The following is a 17,577-nucleotide window of genomic DNA, read 5'->3' as shown; positions in this document are numbered from 1 at the left end:
CATAGTTGAAACAACCCTGGGCCAACCCACTTGTTGCCACACTTGTGTAGAGTATGCAGCAGATGTTTTGCTGGGACACACTTATTCATCCTCGATATGGTCCTGATCTCTGCACCCAAGTGATTTCCATATTTTTTGGAGCCTTGAAGAGAGACATCCATGGCTGTCAATTTGCTTTAGATGAAGAGGTGCATGCCTGGGTATAATCATGGTTCTGCAGGCAACTGCAAATATTTTTCCATGAAGACACTGGCCATTGTGTCTAACTGTGGAATAAATGTATTAACAGTTATGGAGATTATTTTTGACATAGTAAACAGTTTACTTACTTTTTTTCTGTCTGTCTTGTTTTGACTTTACTATCTCGTATATTTTATTGTAACTAGATACCTTGCCATGATGAGTCTACTATGCTGACTGCAGCTTCCAGTTAAAGAAGGAGCAGTTAAGAAATTCCTCATTCGCAGAACAAAAACATCTATTGCCTTGTCAATTACGGCATTGTGCTCCTGTGAAAGTGATTTCTGGCCAGCTGTGCCAGCTGTGTCTCTCTGGTTAAAAGTTCTGTGATTGTGTTGTTTCTCACGTTCAACTGTAGACTATTATTTCAAATTGGCTCAGTAACTGGGCACTTTCCACCATGTTCAGAAATGTTCCTCATAGTTACCCATGCAGTGGTGGACTTGGTGATATGATTTTGGTGTTAAGCAAGTCACGTCACAATCTCTTTCTGCTCTTAATAATTTGGCTGTAACTACCAGATAAACTGCAATATTTTCTCCAGTTAATCGGCATTTTAATAAAATCATAGCATTATGCCAGTCCTTATTTGCAGAGCCACACTCCTAATTTAACCAAAAGTCAGTCTCTCTGTCTTTGCCAATTTTGGTGACTTCCTTTCGGGCACTGTTCAGTCTGTTTGGTGATTCTAGGTTGGGAAGTTGGCACAGGTGTGCATATAGTTTTCCACTTTCCTTTGAGAAGAAACTGCAAGAGCTGGAGAGCCAATTTGAAATTAATGATAGATGACAACCCCATAGGAATACTGAAACACACAGTGCATCCCATGTCTAGAAAAAACCCCTGGGGCAGAGGGGTTAGAGCACCATAACATGCCATGTACAAATAAAGTTGAGAAGTATGTTTGTCATGATGCTGATTTAAGAACTAAAATAGCTACAAACACACTCAACTTTGATGTCGTCATGACTTACATGATATAAAATCATTGCGTACTCTCATAATTAGCAACATTTCACTTAGCGTTAAGACTGCCAACACAGACATGCATATTAAGGCAATGAGGCCATGTAAATGGAGGTAAAATCAGTCTTTCTGTTACTGAGTTGCTGTTTTTCCCTTACTGTCTCACCTTACTGAACTTCCTGTGAATTGCTGGTTCACCATGTATGGTCATAGTAACGATGCCAGGTTTATTCTCAGGACCAGGTGTGGTCACATTGTGGAGGGTGCCTTTACCTGGCTTGATTATTTTCTGCAGGCTGTTAGGCTGCAAGCCCTCACTTGGACTAGACTTCAGGCAGCTAACTTTATTAAAATGTTCTTGTAATTTTTTAGAATTTCTTGTCGTTTTGATGACACTTACTTTTAATTTAACTGCATGTCAGTAAAGAAGTTTTGTAATTGATATGTAGAGAAATATAAATGCTTTTAATAAAATATTCAATGGGTTGCATTGTGGGATGGGGGCTCATGACCATCTGTGACCGTCATCCCCTTTCCCCTGAAAACTACTCATGGTTGTACCAGTATAAAATATGTTTAGAAACTGCTGCCAAAGTAGATGTTTAGGAAATTTGTAACCACATTTAGATACAAGAAGAGAAAAGGATCTACATAGATTTTGTAGAGACCATAGAATCTGCAGATGGATCCACAGGGTATGAAATGTCATACGCGCTATTTAAAACAGTGTAAAGTTATTCGTGTATGAAGGCAGTGCACACACAATTCTACAATACTATAAAAACTACTATATATTTGTATCTTTTCAACTCCTTCCTTTTTTCCCCCTATAGGTAGCATACTGAAGATATCTTGCATTAGTATAACATTTTTTTGTAATATGGGGTATTGATGATTTCTAGTTCCATAAATAACTTGGATTGATGCTATAAATGCTTAATTAGACAAACATGGTTTGGTGAATCTATCAATAATTATTTTATTTCTCTAAACTACTATCCCATTGTAGGTAAATGGCTATTTGTATATTAAGTTCACGCCTTATTTGCAGAAAATAATAGACGAAAATAAAACAAACTTTCCAGGTCTGTACTTAAGCACTGTGTAATGATAAAATAATAAGATCTTTGCACAGCAAAAAATATATATCTTTGGTTGTTAGGTCTGCTGAAAGTGTTTGTTGATAGTGGTTCAATGCGTGTGCCAACCGTGCACGTCAGTGTCAGGTATAGTGATTCACGGACAAAATTGGAACGGAAGCATGGGTGTTGTCAGTTTTTAAATAGTTCTGTGTTTCCTTGTCTTTTATTTCGAGGGGCTGTATAGCGCTTAATATAGTAAGAGGCCGAAAACTACAAAGTTTTTGTCTCGAAAGGTACTGGCCTCAACGAGCCCAACAGAATTGTGGAAGTATAGTGTATACGGCATGGAAAATTTACTGGAACACGAGCGAACAGCTGGTGGTGTACCAAGTGTGTCACCAGATGTGAGAATTAACATAGAAGGCAGAACGGAAAATAGTCTTCCGACAAGTAATGTGGACAATATTCTTTTGTCAGAGGGTGACAACAATCGGAATCCCACCGGAAAACCATCGAAAGACATAAATGCCGCGTTTATTCAAAAGGAAAGTGCAACAACAGATGCTTTAGGAAGTGCGAAAAGAAAGCGTAATAATAGTTCAGAAAGTTTAAGTAATGCTGATGAAGTAGAAGGGGAAGGTAAGTATATATTTTTGACACTTCTCATTCAGAACTGGTATTACACCATAACGGTTGTTAGGAAGTGGGCACATGTTTGGGCTTGGCTACATTAGTGAACATTTTGTGATTATTGTTAACGCCCGTAACGAATAAGATCATTCAAGAATGTGAAACGAATCGAAGTTGACATTAATAAGCGAAAGACGCCGCTGTCTGACAACAAATTACGTATACGATTACCGATGTTTGTTATTAATAGGTAGCCTTTGAAATATACTAAACCAAAATGACAATTTCTTGCTTGGCATAAAAGAATCTGAGCAGAAAACAGAACAAAATTAAAGATAGTTAAAACCAATGCTACAACGAATAGGAAGCAATGACAGCATGGAATACAGACAGTAAAACTCCAAGGTGAAATCTGGACAATTTCTTGACCAGTACTATTTTTAAGAAAGGTGGGAAAATAACATAATTTATTAAATAATAGGAATGTACATCTAAGTCATGTAAGTGGTGGCAAATTTGCTACTGGACATGATACTAAGTCTCGGTGAAAAAAAATGTTACTACCGTCTGAATTTGTGAACTGAATACCGAGATTGCATGTGTAACCGAACGTTGGCTTCGCAAAGACTATGTTAGGTCAACTATGTTCCCTGTATGCAAACTTGCCATTTATTTATTGCAGAACCAATAGTAAGTGTGATGGAACAGCTATTTTTGAAAAATTTTACAGCAGTAGAAAAGTATCAAAACCTGACAAGAAATAAGTGTGTGAACTATCTGTAGCTAAGTGATATAAAATGTGATGAAATGAAATCAGTTGTGTGTGGAAGTTAAATGTGGTCTTTTTGCAAGATTCCGATTATAGAAATGAGATGTTAAATGTAGCCAGCAGTTTTGGTTTTATACAGACAGTAACTCTCCAACTAGAATTGCTGTCAAAAGTGTAACTGCTGTTGACCAAATTTTTGTAAGACTGTGACCTTAACTATAACACCATACAGTGATCACAAAGCTCCTGTGCTTTGAACTAAACACTGACAGTAAATGCGGGCCAAGAACTAAAGTAATTGATCGGTGTGAGTTCAGTGATGACAGTATCAGTGTGTTCAATTTTATGCTGTCAGGGCAAACATGGGAGGAATATCCACTGTAAAACTTAAGTGAATAGCGTATTTGACAGTTTCCACAATGTGTATCTGGGTCATTCCGTGGTAATTTATGTTACAAAGTGATGTTTATATTATAGGTTTTGGATGATTAACAGAAGGAAATGTTTCTAGTAAATATTTTTTACACCTCAAAACATACCCTATACAGAATGCTCTATAAACCTATATCACAATAATTGTTACATTACTACATTTATAAAACCATATCTTATAATTATTCTTGGTAACTCAAGTTACATTTCCAAGATATGGCTTTTGCATATGATACATTTCTTGTAAGTTTTACACACAATACCAGAAGATCTTACAAGTGTTTTATCAAAGTTCCAAACATTTAATCTCCAATAAAATAAATATTAAAACATAATGAACAGGTAACTCGCATTGCAACATATGGTAACTCACATTACATTGTCACAGATCAGTCAAACTTGAAATAACAATGGGAATTTACAACACTTGGAGTGTTCACTTTTCTGACAGGCTTGTCTTTAGTGTAGTATATCTCATCTATAATTTTAGGCCACTTCCAAAACTTCCCGTCTTTCATCATAACATCAACTATAAACTCACCATTTCCAATTTTAGTAACATTACCAGGAAAATATGAATTGTCACATTTTACCACCACCCAGTCATCTACTTGTATATCTAGTGATTTTTATGTTCTGTTAGTGTTTTCCTCTGCATCTGATGTAGTGGTGTGTCCTACAACTTAATTATTATAGAGTTCCTAGTGATTAATTGTAGAAATGTTCAAGAAAGGTTTGCAGTTCTTGATTAAGTCAGAGAGATGTAGTTTTTTGCTTCTGTGGCCAAAGTCTTATTCACCCATAAGAACTGCTATCAAATTAGAAGAATAATTCAACAATGCTTTTATAGAAATCTTTTGCATTGTTTACAACACATGTCCTGCTTTTCACATTAGACCAAACTTGGCATTTGACAGCCCCACCAATTCCATCCACTGGCCCCATCCCATGAGAAGTTGCAAAGCTCTTCCATGTAATTCTTTTGGCATGATTCTTACTCTTACTTAGAACTTTTATAGCCTCTGCAATATATCTTTTTTTTAAACTGGGAAGCAGGACCATCTGACCACATTGTATCTTCTCTAATATTTTTTGGCAGTTCTTCAAGAAATCTATCAACATAGGAATAACAGTGTTTTTTGTGTGGTCCATATTATCAGATACCATCACGTAGGGGTGAGAAGTACCTGATTGCCAAATCATGGCAGTAAAAATACTAATTTGATTCTGCTGCCAATGTGCACATTGAATTTCATCTTGACTTACACATGTAAATTTTTCAGAAAAGTAGATTTGCATCATGGCAGTTGGCATCGCAGAAGGCAGTCATTGTTTATCACTCTGATAGTTCTTGGATTGCTCTCTCTTAAAGTAGCTGTGCTCTAAAAATTTAAGTCCCATGGTAAGAATATTATCATTAAGATTCTGTAATGTACCTTCTTCCTCTACTTTAAAAATTCTGCCATCACTCTCCTGCCACACATACTATTTCACGCCGTACTCTTGTACACCAGTATATAAATCAAGAAGTTTGACTGCCAATAAATCTTTACATTTCATTCACTTTCTCATACAACAATTGACTGTAGGCTGTGCACATAGAAAAAATTCTGGCAAGTTACTGGTGTACTTTGGTATTTGAGGTACTGGGCTATGAAGAGAGTTAATAGCGCAGATGAAAATAAGAGTAAGTTGCAAATACAATGTCTTTGCATCCAGGGGCCTGTCTGCTAATGTCATCCCTTTCATAGAATTTGCTCACTGCGCTTGCTATTTCATCACTTATTTTTTGTTTAGAGATTCTTTCTACTTCTAAAGGTTCAACAAATGTATGATACAGTGATCTAATAACACCTTTATGTTTTCTGGGTGATGCGGGAAGTACACGTTTCACTTTTGATATGGCTTTTCCCATTGAAGACCTATTTTTATATCGTGGAGAAGCAGAACTATTTGGTGTAGCCGAAGATGCTTCCTTTAGCCGCTTCGTGTACTGGGCAGCTCTTTCTCTAACATTCCGTTTCTTGACTGCAGCAATCCTTTCTTGTTCTCTTGTACTCAAACATTTTTCCTGCTCCTGCTTCTTTTCCCTGAATTTTTTCATAGTTTTCTTGTGTTTGATTTTATACTCTTCATATCTGCCTTTGTCTTTCAATTTCTGCCTTCTTCTTCTCATCTTTTTAGCTACACTGAAAGGCATTCTGCAAAAAATTGCAAATTGGTGTAAAGTAGAAATAGCTATTCCCTATGCGATTTTATGTGGCATATGGAGTTAAGTATACATTAAGTATGTTGAAATATATTGTTAGTTGTGTTGCATGTAATTCAGAACCAATCTGACAGCTCAAAATTATAACTAATCCTACAAAAATTATTGTAACTCACATTACGTAAGTAAAGATAACTCATGTTACGTGAATTAAATATCCTATACCAGGAAAAGGTTTCCAGGAGGAAATTTATTTGAGATCCCAAATTATCAGGTACACTCGTGTGAATGACAGCATGGCATGTAAGTTTCTATACTTTAATGTATTTTGTGAAAATCGTAAAAAAAAATTGGCATTTGGTAACTCATGTTACACATTTTGGGTTAGGTTATATAAATTTTTTTATGTTTATCGTGATTAAATTGTTTGCTTCTAGAAATATACCAAACAGAAGAAGTTACACACTTTAAAGTTATATACAAACCATAAAAAATTATTATAAATTTCATGATTTTTTTCTTACATTCAAATTGATCAGATCTTCTGCATGAACAGACTCAACAATAGTCTTCAAAACAATGGCTCCCACAAGTAAACAATAGGTCTTGGAGGGAAAAACCAATCTTGCCAGCAAAATTCAATACCCAACCTACATATGTAACAGGGGGGAAAATATTCCCACAGAAAAATTAATTTTTTGGTTGTGATTCCTCGTTTACATGGAATGACCCATCTGCATTATTTTCGCATAGCATTTATAATTATAAAGAAAGCTTAAGATTGTAAAAAAACAAATTTTGTATAAAAATGGTATTACAACTTCCAGTAGAAAGAGGAAAAATTCTCCACTCTGTCGAACACAAGAATACTACATCAGAATATAGAAATTATGCGTGTGTGTGTGTGGGGGGGGGGGGGGGGGGAGGGGGGGGGGAATATTCAACAAGGTAGTAAAAGATGGCAAATAAGAACCACATTTCAAGTGCAAAAAATAAAATGAAAGCTGTCTCGAAGGCTATTGGAGCAGAAGCTGGCACAGAATGGTCTTCGTCAAAGAATATATCTCTGCAAATTGAAAATAACTCACCCTCAAATCCAAAAGATGTAGCTCATAAGTTTAACATGTATTTTATGTTTATAGCAAATCAGTGTGAATACAGACCTATGTGGCTACCAAATTTATTTAAATACTATTGTTAAGTTGTGTTCCTTCAAGAAGTCAGAGAGAGAGATATGAAGCAAATACTGAGGTCACTCAAAAACAAATATTCTTGTGGGCTGAATGGTGTGCCAGATTGCATACTCAAAATCTCCTCTCATTATGCAATAAAACCACTAATGTATGTTGTAAACATACCCTTATCAACTGAAATCTTTCTTGGAAGTGTAAAAGCAGCTAAAGTAACTCCTCTGTTCAGAAAGAAGGGGACACTGAAAATGTGAAAAACTATTTTACAGCATCACAACTCATTGTTTTCTCAACAGTAGGTTTCAAAGCTACACTACAAAAAAATTCATTACTGTCACCAAATCAGCATGGCTTCAGCAAGTCCAAATCTTCATTCAGCCTAACAGCTATGTATGAGTACTTAGCTCTTTTTAAAGCACTGGATGCTCATATTTTTGTAAGTCTCTCAAAAGTATTTGACATAATTGACCATTACCTTTTTTAGTCGCAAATTTGCTCAAAATGGTGTCGGAGGGATCCCAAATAAGTGTATAAGATCTTACCTAGAAGACAGGCAGCAGATGGTGATTTTAAGGCATAATAACATTAAAGAAAATGTCATTATATCAACAACATCACATCTATCCAATAAATCATCAATAAAATGTGGAGTGCCACAAGGCTCTTTGCTAAGAACTTTATTTTTCCTTCTTTGTATTGATGATTTAAATGACATTAAAGTGAAAAAATAAATCTTACATAATGGTGGTGAAGACACTGTGCAAGTTCAAAAAATCACAGAAAATGACTGGGAAACAACAACAGTAGTAAAACTCGGCGTGTTATCACACCTCAAAGAAAGGAGACAAACACCCAACATCAAAGCCATTACAAGTTGTAGATTGTGCAGCAGACCACAGCTACCAACATAAACATTGAGTAGTTTCATGTAAGAAAGGAAACAAAGTTATCCACCGAAGATAGCCCAAAAAAGTGATGCAACATGTCTGGGTGAGACAATATTCTTACGGTCTCTTGCATAAGGCAGGATTCCTCATCCAACAGCCAAATTATTCAGCAGCCTGCCTAATGAGTTAAAATTGCAGCAACATAAAAATATATTTAAATATAAACACCCACACACAAATAAATTTGACTTGTCTTATATTCAGTACACCATTTAAATATGTAATGAATCAAATGGACCAAATAAATGAAATTAAATGTCAGATCAGGTGGAAGTTTACTAGTTTGTTATGGTTTTATTTTTGTAGTCAATGGAAAATTGCATTCGGTAAGTACAAACAAACCAAATTGTATTGTATGAAAAACAAGTGTGTGTGTGTTTTGATGACGCAAGCTTTCATATTTTTCATATGAAAGTGAATTTGCTGATGGAAGCCACTACTGTTTATGCCATTTCCTCTCATTTTCTGCCCTACTGTTTGATAAGTTGGAAAGGATTAATTTACTTTACCCTTTACTTTAGAACATCTTTGACAGTGTACTGGAGTATTTTTATCATAACTTTCTTAAAAGTTGAAGCATTGTCCTAGCTTTCATAAAAGGTCTGTCAAAAATCTTTGACAATGTAACATAGAGCTAGTGACCTACCCATGACCGATTTCACTGCATAGCTAGGTACATAGCCTTTTTCGTAAAGAAGCCATCAATAATGCAAATTTCATTTAGTGCAGTTAATTAATGATTCCATTTTTTATACTTGCCTTGCATGACTCATCTTGGTAATACGGGTGTCAAAGATTTGTATGTTGACATAAGAAATGTTCATGTAGTATCATCGTGTTTAGTGCCTATTTTGTTACCTACTGTGTAATAATATATGAATATTATTGTGGTAAGGGAATGCCAAACCCTTCTGCCTCTACATCACAAATGACAACCTCAAATTTTTGTGAGTGAGTTGTAGTTAGATACATAGTTTTTCTGTTTATAACAAATGTGAGATAGTGAAGTTTGGTCCTCCTCTGTTTAAAGTGAATAGGCAGACATGTTAAATATATGCTATGTCTTTACACACAGTTTTAGTTGTCACTTGGCTAATATTTTTAAGCACCGACATCACATTTCCTGAAAGACTGTTGAAGCTGTTTTAGCTTAAGCAGAGGAAGACTGTGGTGCAGCTTGGAAGTACTTAAGCTGCAATCAAAATAATTGTGTGGCTTAATTAGTGAAGTATAAAGTGACAGTAATAGAAGAAACAGAAAAAGTCAAACAGATCTCTTGTATTTTCTAATTACCCATTCTGTGTCATTCACCAGCCATAGCTGGACAGACACCATCAAGTTTACGGTAATAATAGTACAATAAAATGATATAATGTTGCAGTTCAAACTATGACATTAAAATGAACACTATAAAATATAAAGTTAAGAATTAGATTACAGTATACTTTACAGTAAAAAGATAATCAGTATTAGAACACAGTGTAGTAAAATATCAGAATTGCTGTTTTGATAATCACTAGAGTTCCAGCTCAGATAGGCACTGTTTTATTGCCAGAGAAGCATTCTTCAGTACTGTACAATGGTTACTCTTTTAATATGCAAAAAAAAGTTCTAAATTGTTTGATGAGTAATGAATGAATATTGTTAAGTAGAGGACGAATAATGTTAGTGGCATGTTGACCTGTCTATACTGCCTTTGCAGTGAGTGCTGTATTGATGAACTTCTTTTCTCTTTCTGTGGGTCTTATTACTTGTCTTTGAGTGAACAAAACAACTGAAAGTATATTGACTGAAAACAGTCAGGTCTCTTAAACTGGTTTGCAGTGGACTTTTTTTTTTTTAATGCTCGCCCCATTGCTTTCTTTTTCAATAAAAGCAAATTCTTGCAGCCTCCAGATGGCTGCACAGTAACAGCCACAGCTGATGTAACTGTGGAACATTGCTTGGGCTACTGTTGGTAGATACTGTTATTTTAATTTTTTATTCTACACATCTAGTTCCATAGGACAAAATTGAGGAGCAAATCTCCAAGGTCATCAAATGTGTCAGTACATGAAATTACAACAGCCAGAAAAGACAAGCCATAAGTTTAAGTAAACACTATCAACCATATAACATAGGAATCAGCTTAATTTTCAAGAAACTCCTAGACAGAATAGAAGGAAATTTTTCAGTCTCATTTGAAGCGTGTGGATTACTGCTAAGATTTTTGAATTCTTGTGATAGCTTATTGAAATTGGATGCGGCAGTATACTGCACACCTTTCTGCACAAGTCAAGGAAATTCGATCCTAATGCAGGTCGAACTGCCCGTTTCCGAGCCAAAAATATTCTTTGATAATGGGAAGAGTTACCCAAAATATAATACCATACGACATAAGCAAATGAAAATAAACAAAGTAGACTAATTTTTGTGCCTTGTGATCATTTAACTTCAGATATTGTTTGAATGGGGGAGGGGGGGGGAGGCAGCATTAAGTCTTTGAACAAGATCTTGAGCATGGGCTTTCCTTGACAATTTACTGAACACCTAGAAATTTGAACTTTTCAATTTCACCAATCATATGCCCATTCTGTGAAATTAAAATGTCGTGTTTTGTTGAATTGTGTGCTAAAAATAGTAAAAACTGGGTCTTATTGTGATTTAGCATTCGTTTATTTTCTACAAGCCATGTACTTAGGTCACGAACTACCCTGCTTGAAACACAGCCATTGTTGCATCCTTTACTACCAAACTGGTGCATTAAACAAACAGAAATATTTTACAATTACCTGTGATACTCTAGTATTACGGGCATATCATTTATATAAATAAGGAACAGGAGTGGGCCCAACACTGATTCCTGGTGTATCCCCAATTTGCCGTGCCCCACCCAGACTCCACATCACAGCCATTCTCAACACTGTGAATAATGACCTTTTGCTGTCTGTTGTTAAAGTAAGAGGTGAACCAATTGTGAGCTACTCTCCGTATTCCATAATGGTCCAACTTCTGGAGCAATATTCTGTGATCAACACAATCAAACACCATAGTTAAATCAAAAAAATCTGCCTAGCGTTCGAAACTTTTTGTTTAACCAATCCAATACATCTTGGAGAAAAGTGAATATAGCATTTTCAGTTGTTAAAGCACTTCTAAAGCTGAACTGTGCATATGATAGCAAATTATGTGATATAAAAAAATGATCAGTTATCCTTACTTTTCAATAACTTGAGCAAACACTGATGGCATAGAAATAGGTCTAAAAATTATCTACATTAGGGTCAGTCCATTTTAAATCACCCAGGCGGTGTTGCTCAACATTTTTTATTTTCTTGATTTTTTTTTATCTTGAGTTCCCTATAGGCAGACATTCACAAAATACTGTTTTAAAATTGTGATAGTTTTTTTCTGGCAGCCGTTTTTACAATGGCGGTTGGGCAAATTTTAGTGGAAATCGACGTTTGCGGAAAGTTTAATTGCCATGTTATTTTAAAAGATATCAGAATAATTCAAAAACCAGTGTGCTCAACATGAAATGAACTTAAGGCATAATTTTTTTTTTTTTTAATTTTTCTATCATGCACGAGTCACTCAAACTCTTTCTGTAAAGACTCTGATAAAATTTATCGATCTTCACTTTTTAAGGTCTTCAGTTTTCATGAAGGAAGAGAGACTCACTGATAATATGTTATCTCTGTGTTGTGTACTTACATAACTACCTGCAGTAAAAGTTGCAGTCCTGAGAATGCACTCCTGTTTTTTCTAGAGCTTTTAAAAAATGGCCAAAACCCTTATAACGTCAATTTTTGCAGGTCAGTATCTAAAAAGGGACTGAATGAAAACAAGTGAAAATTTTACAGAATGTTCTTTATTCTCATGGGAATATCTCACAAAAAAATTATGACTGAGACTCAACTACATTGAGAGTAATAGAGCAGCAAATTTCAGTAAAAACGCTACCCCTCTACATGCTCATGCAGTGCCAAGTTAGCAAACAAGGGCTTGAAATTATTACAGTTGACATTGGTCAAATGATGTTTAAATCATTACATACAATAAATGATGAAATATTTCTACTTTTAAATAACAATGGGCAGAGATAACAATTGGTAAGAGTTCTATTTCTTAAAATTAATGGTTCATTTGTTGTACTACACTTGCGTACATTATACACACAATAATGTTTCTCCATGTACACAGATTTAAAACTTCAGTTGTAACTACTTGCCAGCTGCAATTTTCATTGGGAGTTAAACAAACACGATATTTCATTGCATAATTTATGTTGTGTGTTTTACCAGACACTTTGTGAATTCCTTTGGAGTTACTTTTCATATTACTTTCTTTGCAGGACCCAAGACAATAAATAAGTGAATAATAGTTTTGTAAGTGTAGATCTGAAGTCTCCAATCTTCAACTGTTTTCAAGAATAGTAGATTTTTCAAGTATTGAAATGAGTTGTTTTGTGAGTGAACTAATAAGTGAACAGTGCCATAAACAACACTGAAGAACAATGTTTGTTAAAATTAATAATTTCGAAAGAAATTTCTAATATTTGTTATTATCACAAAGATAAATATTTAGACAAATACAACCACATTTTTGGTAAAAAGTGTTGTGACCCATTTGGTACTCACAAAAAGCCAGTTAGAAATGGTTTGCGTAAAATACTAGTTGAACACCTAAACAAAACAAAATGTGGATATTAACCTAATTCCTGGACAAGCTCTATGCCCAACTTGCACATCAAGAATATTTGTAAATAAACCAGCTGAAAAAGTGGCAATTAGTGTTGAGAATGATCCTGAATTTCTTCCTGGGCCTTTTGAATTGGTTGAGGATGATCCTTTGCATCAAGTAGAATCAATCTGTGAAACTTTGGAATTATCTCCTTTATGTAAAATAATAAAGCTCAACAGAGACCAGCGACTATCAGCTTTACAAAGAAAAACTGATAAAATTACAAGTGCTGTCAAGCGAAAATTGGAAGAATCTCTCCATAATGACTTAGATGCTCAGAATGGAAATAGTACAGAAAATGTACAAAGTGAGTATGATATATTTATTACCAAAATGAAAGAAAAATTCAAAGTTTCCAGTAAAGATGACAAAATAAAGATAATTAGCCTCTTGCCAAGATCATGGTCAAAGAAAAAAATAATCGAGGAATTTGGTGCATCTAAATACATGGTGAAGTTAACTAGGCAGCTAGTTATGGATCAAGGTATCTTACCACATCTTTCGAAAAGACAATTTGCCAACAAAATAAGTGAGGTTGTTATTAACAGTGTTAAAGAATTTTACGAGGATGATGACAATGGTCGCATGTGTCCTGGTAAAAAGGAATGTGTTTCAACTGTGATTGACAATGTTTAAGTGCAGAAGCAGAAAAGGTTAATTCTTCTCTCGCTGAATGAGCTCTATAGCCTCTATAAACAAAAATACCCAGATAACAAAATTGGCCGCTCTATGTTTTGTGTTCTATGACCAAAGTGGTGTGTTCTTCTGGGTTCATCAGGAACTCATACTGTATGTGTTTGCAAACATCATCAAAACGCAAAGCTTATGATGGAAGGAGCAAAGCTTAATGCAAATTATAAAGACCTGATAGCTTTCATGGTATGTGATATTGATAATGAAAAATGTATGCCTGACATATGTGCAGGATGTCCTGGACCAGATACCCTACCTGTTATCTTAAAAAATGAACTTCACATCTTGCCTGATGAAGTAGTTTTCAAACAATGGGTACAAACTGATAGAGTTGACCTTATTACAAAGGTAATGCCCAGTGAGGAATTTTTACCGTCTCTTGTCGATAAGCTGGTGCTTTTAAAATCCCATCACTTTATCTCAAAAGCTCAAGCCCAGTATTTTAAGGAAACGAAAGAAAACCTGAAAGAAACCCACTGTTTAGTGATTGGTGATTTTGCACTCCACTGAAACTCACAACAGTGTCTGGTAAAACACACAACATAACTGATAAACTATGCAATGAAATATCATGTTTGTTTAACTCCCTGCAGCTGGCAAGTAGTTACAACTGAAGGTTTAAATCTGTGTACATGGAGAAACATTATTATGTGTATAATGTACGCAAGTGTAGTACAACAAATGTACCGTTAATTTTAAGAAATAGAACTCTTACCAATTGTTATCTCTGCCCATTGTTATTTAAAAGTAGAAATATTTCATCATTTATTGTATGTAATGATTTAAACATCATTTGACCAATGTCAACTGTAATAATTTCAAGCCCTTGTTTGCTAACTTGGCACTGCATGAGCATGTAGAGGGGTAGCGTTTTTACTGAAATTTGCTGCTCTACTACTCTCAATGTAGTTGAGTCTCAGTCATAATTTTTTTGTGAGATATTCCCATGAGAATAAAGAACATTCTGTAAAATTTTCACTTGTTTTCATTCAGTCCCTTTTTAGATATTGACCTGCGAAAATTGACATTATAAGGGTTTTGGCCATTTTTTAAAGCTCTAGAAAAAACAGGAGTGCATTCTCAGGACTGCAACTTTTACTGCAGGTAGTTATGTAAGTATACTACACAGAGATAACACATTATTAGTGAGTCTCTCTTCCTTCATGAAAACTGAAGACCTTGAAAAGTGAAGATCGATAAATTTTATCAGAGTCTTTACAGAAAGAGTTTGAGTGACTGTCTTGCATGATAGAAAAATTTAAAAAAAATTATGCCTGAAGTTCATTTCATGCTGAGCACACTGGTTTTTGAATTATTCTGATATCTTTTAAAATAACTTGACAATTAAACTTTCCGCAAACGTCGATTTCCACTAAAATTTGCCCAACTGCCATTGTAAAAATTGCTGCCAGAAAAAAACTATGACTTATAAAATTTTTTAAAACAGTGTTTTGTGAATGCCTGCCTATAGGGAACTCATGATAAAAAAATTAAGAAAATCAAAAATGTTGGGCAACAAATTTTATTCATATTGGGTGATTTTAAATGGATTGACCCATTACCCCTCTCCCCCTTTTTGTAAAGCAGCTTTACTACTGAGTACTTCAATTGTTCAGGAAACTGACCATTCTTAAAGGAAACATTACAAATTCGGCTAGGTACAGGGCTGACAAGTGGAGCACAATACTTTAATATTCTGCAAGGCATTCCATCATATCCATGAGAGTCTTTAGTCTTCAGTGATTTAATTATTGACTCAGTCTCCCCCTTGCCAGTACCACAGAGGAGTATTACAGACATCAGTCTTGGAAAGGCATTTTCCAAGAGTGTTCTATGATTGCCTGTAAAAACTGAGCTTTTATTTAATTCACCAAGAAAATGATTGTTAAATGCTGTACATATATCTGACTTGTTGGTAACAGTAGTATTTTTACTACGAACTGACTATATCATTGACCTTGTGCTGTTAACCACACTTTCTTGGTAACTGACCGTGTAATTGTAATTTTATCCTGTGAATTAGCTATTGTTTGTGTGTACCACACACTCGTTACCTTCCTAATAACATTTCTAAGTACCTTACAATACTGTTTGTAATGGCTATGGTAGCTTGATTGTGACTTCTCTAACATTTTGATGTAATTCCCACTTTGCTCTACATGATATCCCACTAGTCATCTACCCAGCCTGCCTCATGCTGCTAGTCCTCTGTTTAGAGCATTTTACTGGAAAACAATTTTCAAAGAGCATGAGAAATGTGTTAAGGAAAGCACTATATTTGTCATCTTTGTTATCGGTATTATAAACATCTTGCCACTCTTGTTCATTAACGAGGTTTAAAAGCACTCTGTTGCTGCTGATTAGCTATCCTACATAGATTGTTATCATATATAACATTTGCTTGAGTACAAAAGCCTTTTAGTGTTAAAGTTTGTGCATCACGGCCATTCACCCTTTTACTAGTAAAATGCCCATCTGGTAATGAAGAATGAATAAAAATATTTTCTACGGCTGTGCTACTGTTCCCCTGCTTCATGGTTGGAAAAAAACACAATCTATATCAGATCATATGAGTTTAGGAGATCTACCAACATCATTTTTCTTGCACAATCATATACAAAATTAATATTGAAGTCACTACATATAGCTAATTTTTGGTACTTCCTATAAAGTGAACCGTGAACCCTCTCTAGCTGGAGCAGAAATGCTCTGAAGTCAGAGTTAGGGGACCTATAAAAAACAATTAGAAGCTTAGTTTCACGAAATTCAACTGTCTTTGCACAACATTCAAACACCTGTTCAGTGCAGTGCTGTGATACTTCTATGGACTCAAATGGAATACTGTTTATTTTATGTTCAAGGCTACTCCCTCAGTCTGCAAAGAACTACTTGAAAAACAGCCAGCTAATCTGTATCCTGGTACAGGAAGCCTCTGAATTGTCAAATTACTTAAGTGGTGAAACTTCCTGGCAGATTAAAACTGTGTGCCCGACCGAGACTCGAACTCGGGACCTTTGCGGGCAAGTGCTCTACCAACTGAGCTACCGAAGCACGACTCACACCGGTACTCACAGCTTTACTTCTGCCAGTACCTCGTCTCCTACCTTCCAAAGGTTTGAAAGGTAGGAGACGAAGTACTGGCAGAAGTAAAGCTGTGAGGTTTGGAAGGTAGGAGACGAGGTACTGGCAGAAGTAAAGCTGTGAGTACTGGGTGTGAGTCGTGCTTCGGTAGCTCAGTTGGTAGAGCACTTGCCCGCGAAAGGCAAAGGTCCCGAGTTCGAGTCTCGGTCAGGCACACAGTTTTAATCTGCCAGGAAGTTTCATATCAGCGCACACTCCGCTGCAGAGTGAAAATCTCATTCTGGAAACATCCCCCAGACTGTGGCTAAGCCATGTCTCCGCAATATCCTTTCTTTCGGGAGTGCTAGTTCTGCAAGGTTCGCAGGAGAGCTTCTGAAATGTTTGGAAGGTAGGAGACGAGGTACTGGCAGAAGTAAAGCTGTGAGTACCGGGCGTGAGCTGTGCTTCGGTAGCTCAGTTGGTAGAGCACTTGCCCGCGAAAGGCAAAGGTCCCGAGTTCGAGTCTCGGTCGGGCACACAGTTTTAATCTGCCAGGAAGTTTCATATCAGCGCACACTCCGCTGCAGAGTGAAAATCTCATTCTGGAAACATCCCCCAGGCTGTGGCTAAGCCATGT

General features: G+C 35.8%; 1 protein-coding gene across 2 annotated transcripts in view; it reads left to right on the top strand.

Moving 5' to 3' along the window:
- The first annotated feature begins 2,378 nt into the window (after positions 1-2,378).
- The window catches only part of LOC124617482 (traB domain-containing protein), a 116,196-nt gene continuing 100,997 nt past the window's right edge, over positions 2,379-17,577 (top strand). For both annotated transcript variants that reach the window (XM_047145266.1, XM_047145267.1), the window contains exon 1: positions 2,379-2,927. In XM_047145266.1, coding sequence (XP_047001222.1) covers positions 2,633-2,927 — 295 coding nt within the window. In that variant the 5' untranslated portion in view covers positions 2,379-2,632. The remainder of the gene's footprint in view (positions 2,928-17,577) is intronic.

Source organism: Schistocerca americana, chromosome 1 (genome assembly GCF_021461395.2).
Source record: "Schistocerca americana isolate TAMUIC-IGC-003095 chromosome 1, iqSchAmer2.1, whole genome shotgun sequence".
Lineage (NCBI taxonomy): Eukaryota > Metazoa > Arthropoda > Insecta > Orthoptera > Acrididae > Schistocerca > Schistocerca americana.
Note: the sequence above shows the minus strand (reverse complement) of the source record. Positions and strands in the feature narration are given on the sequence as shown.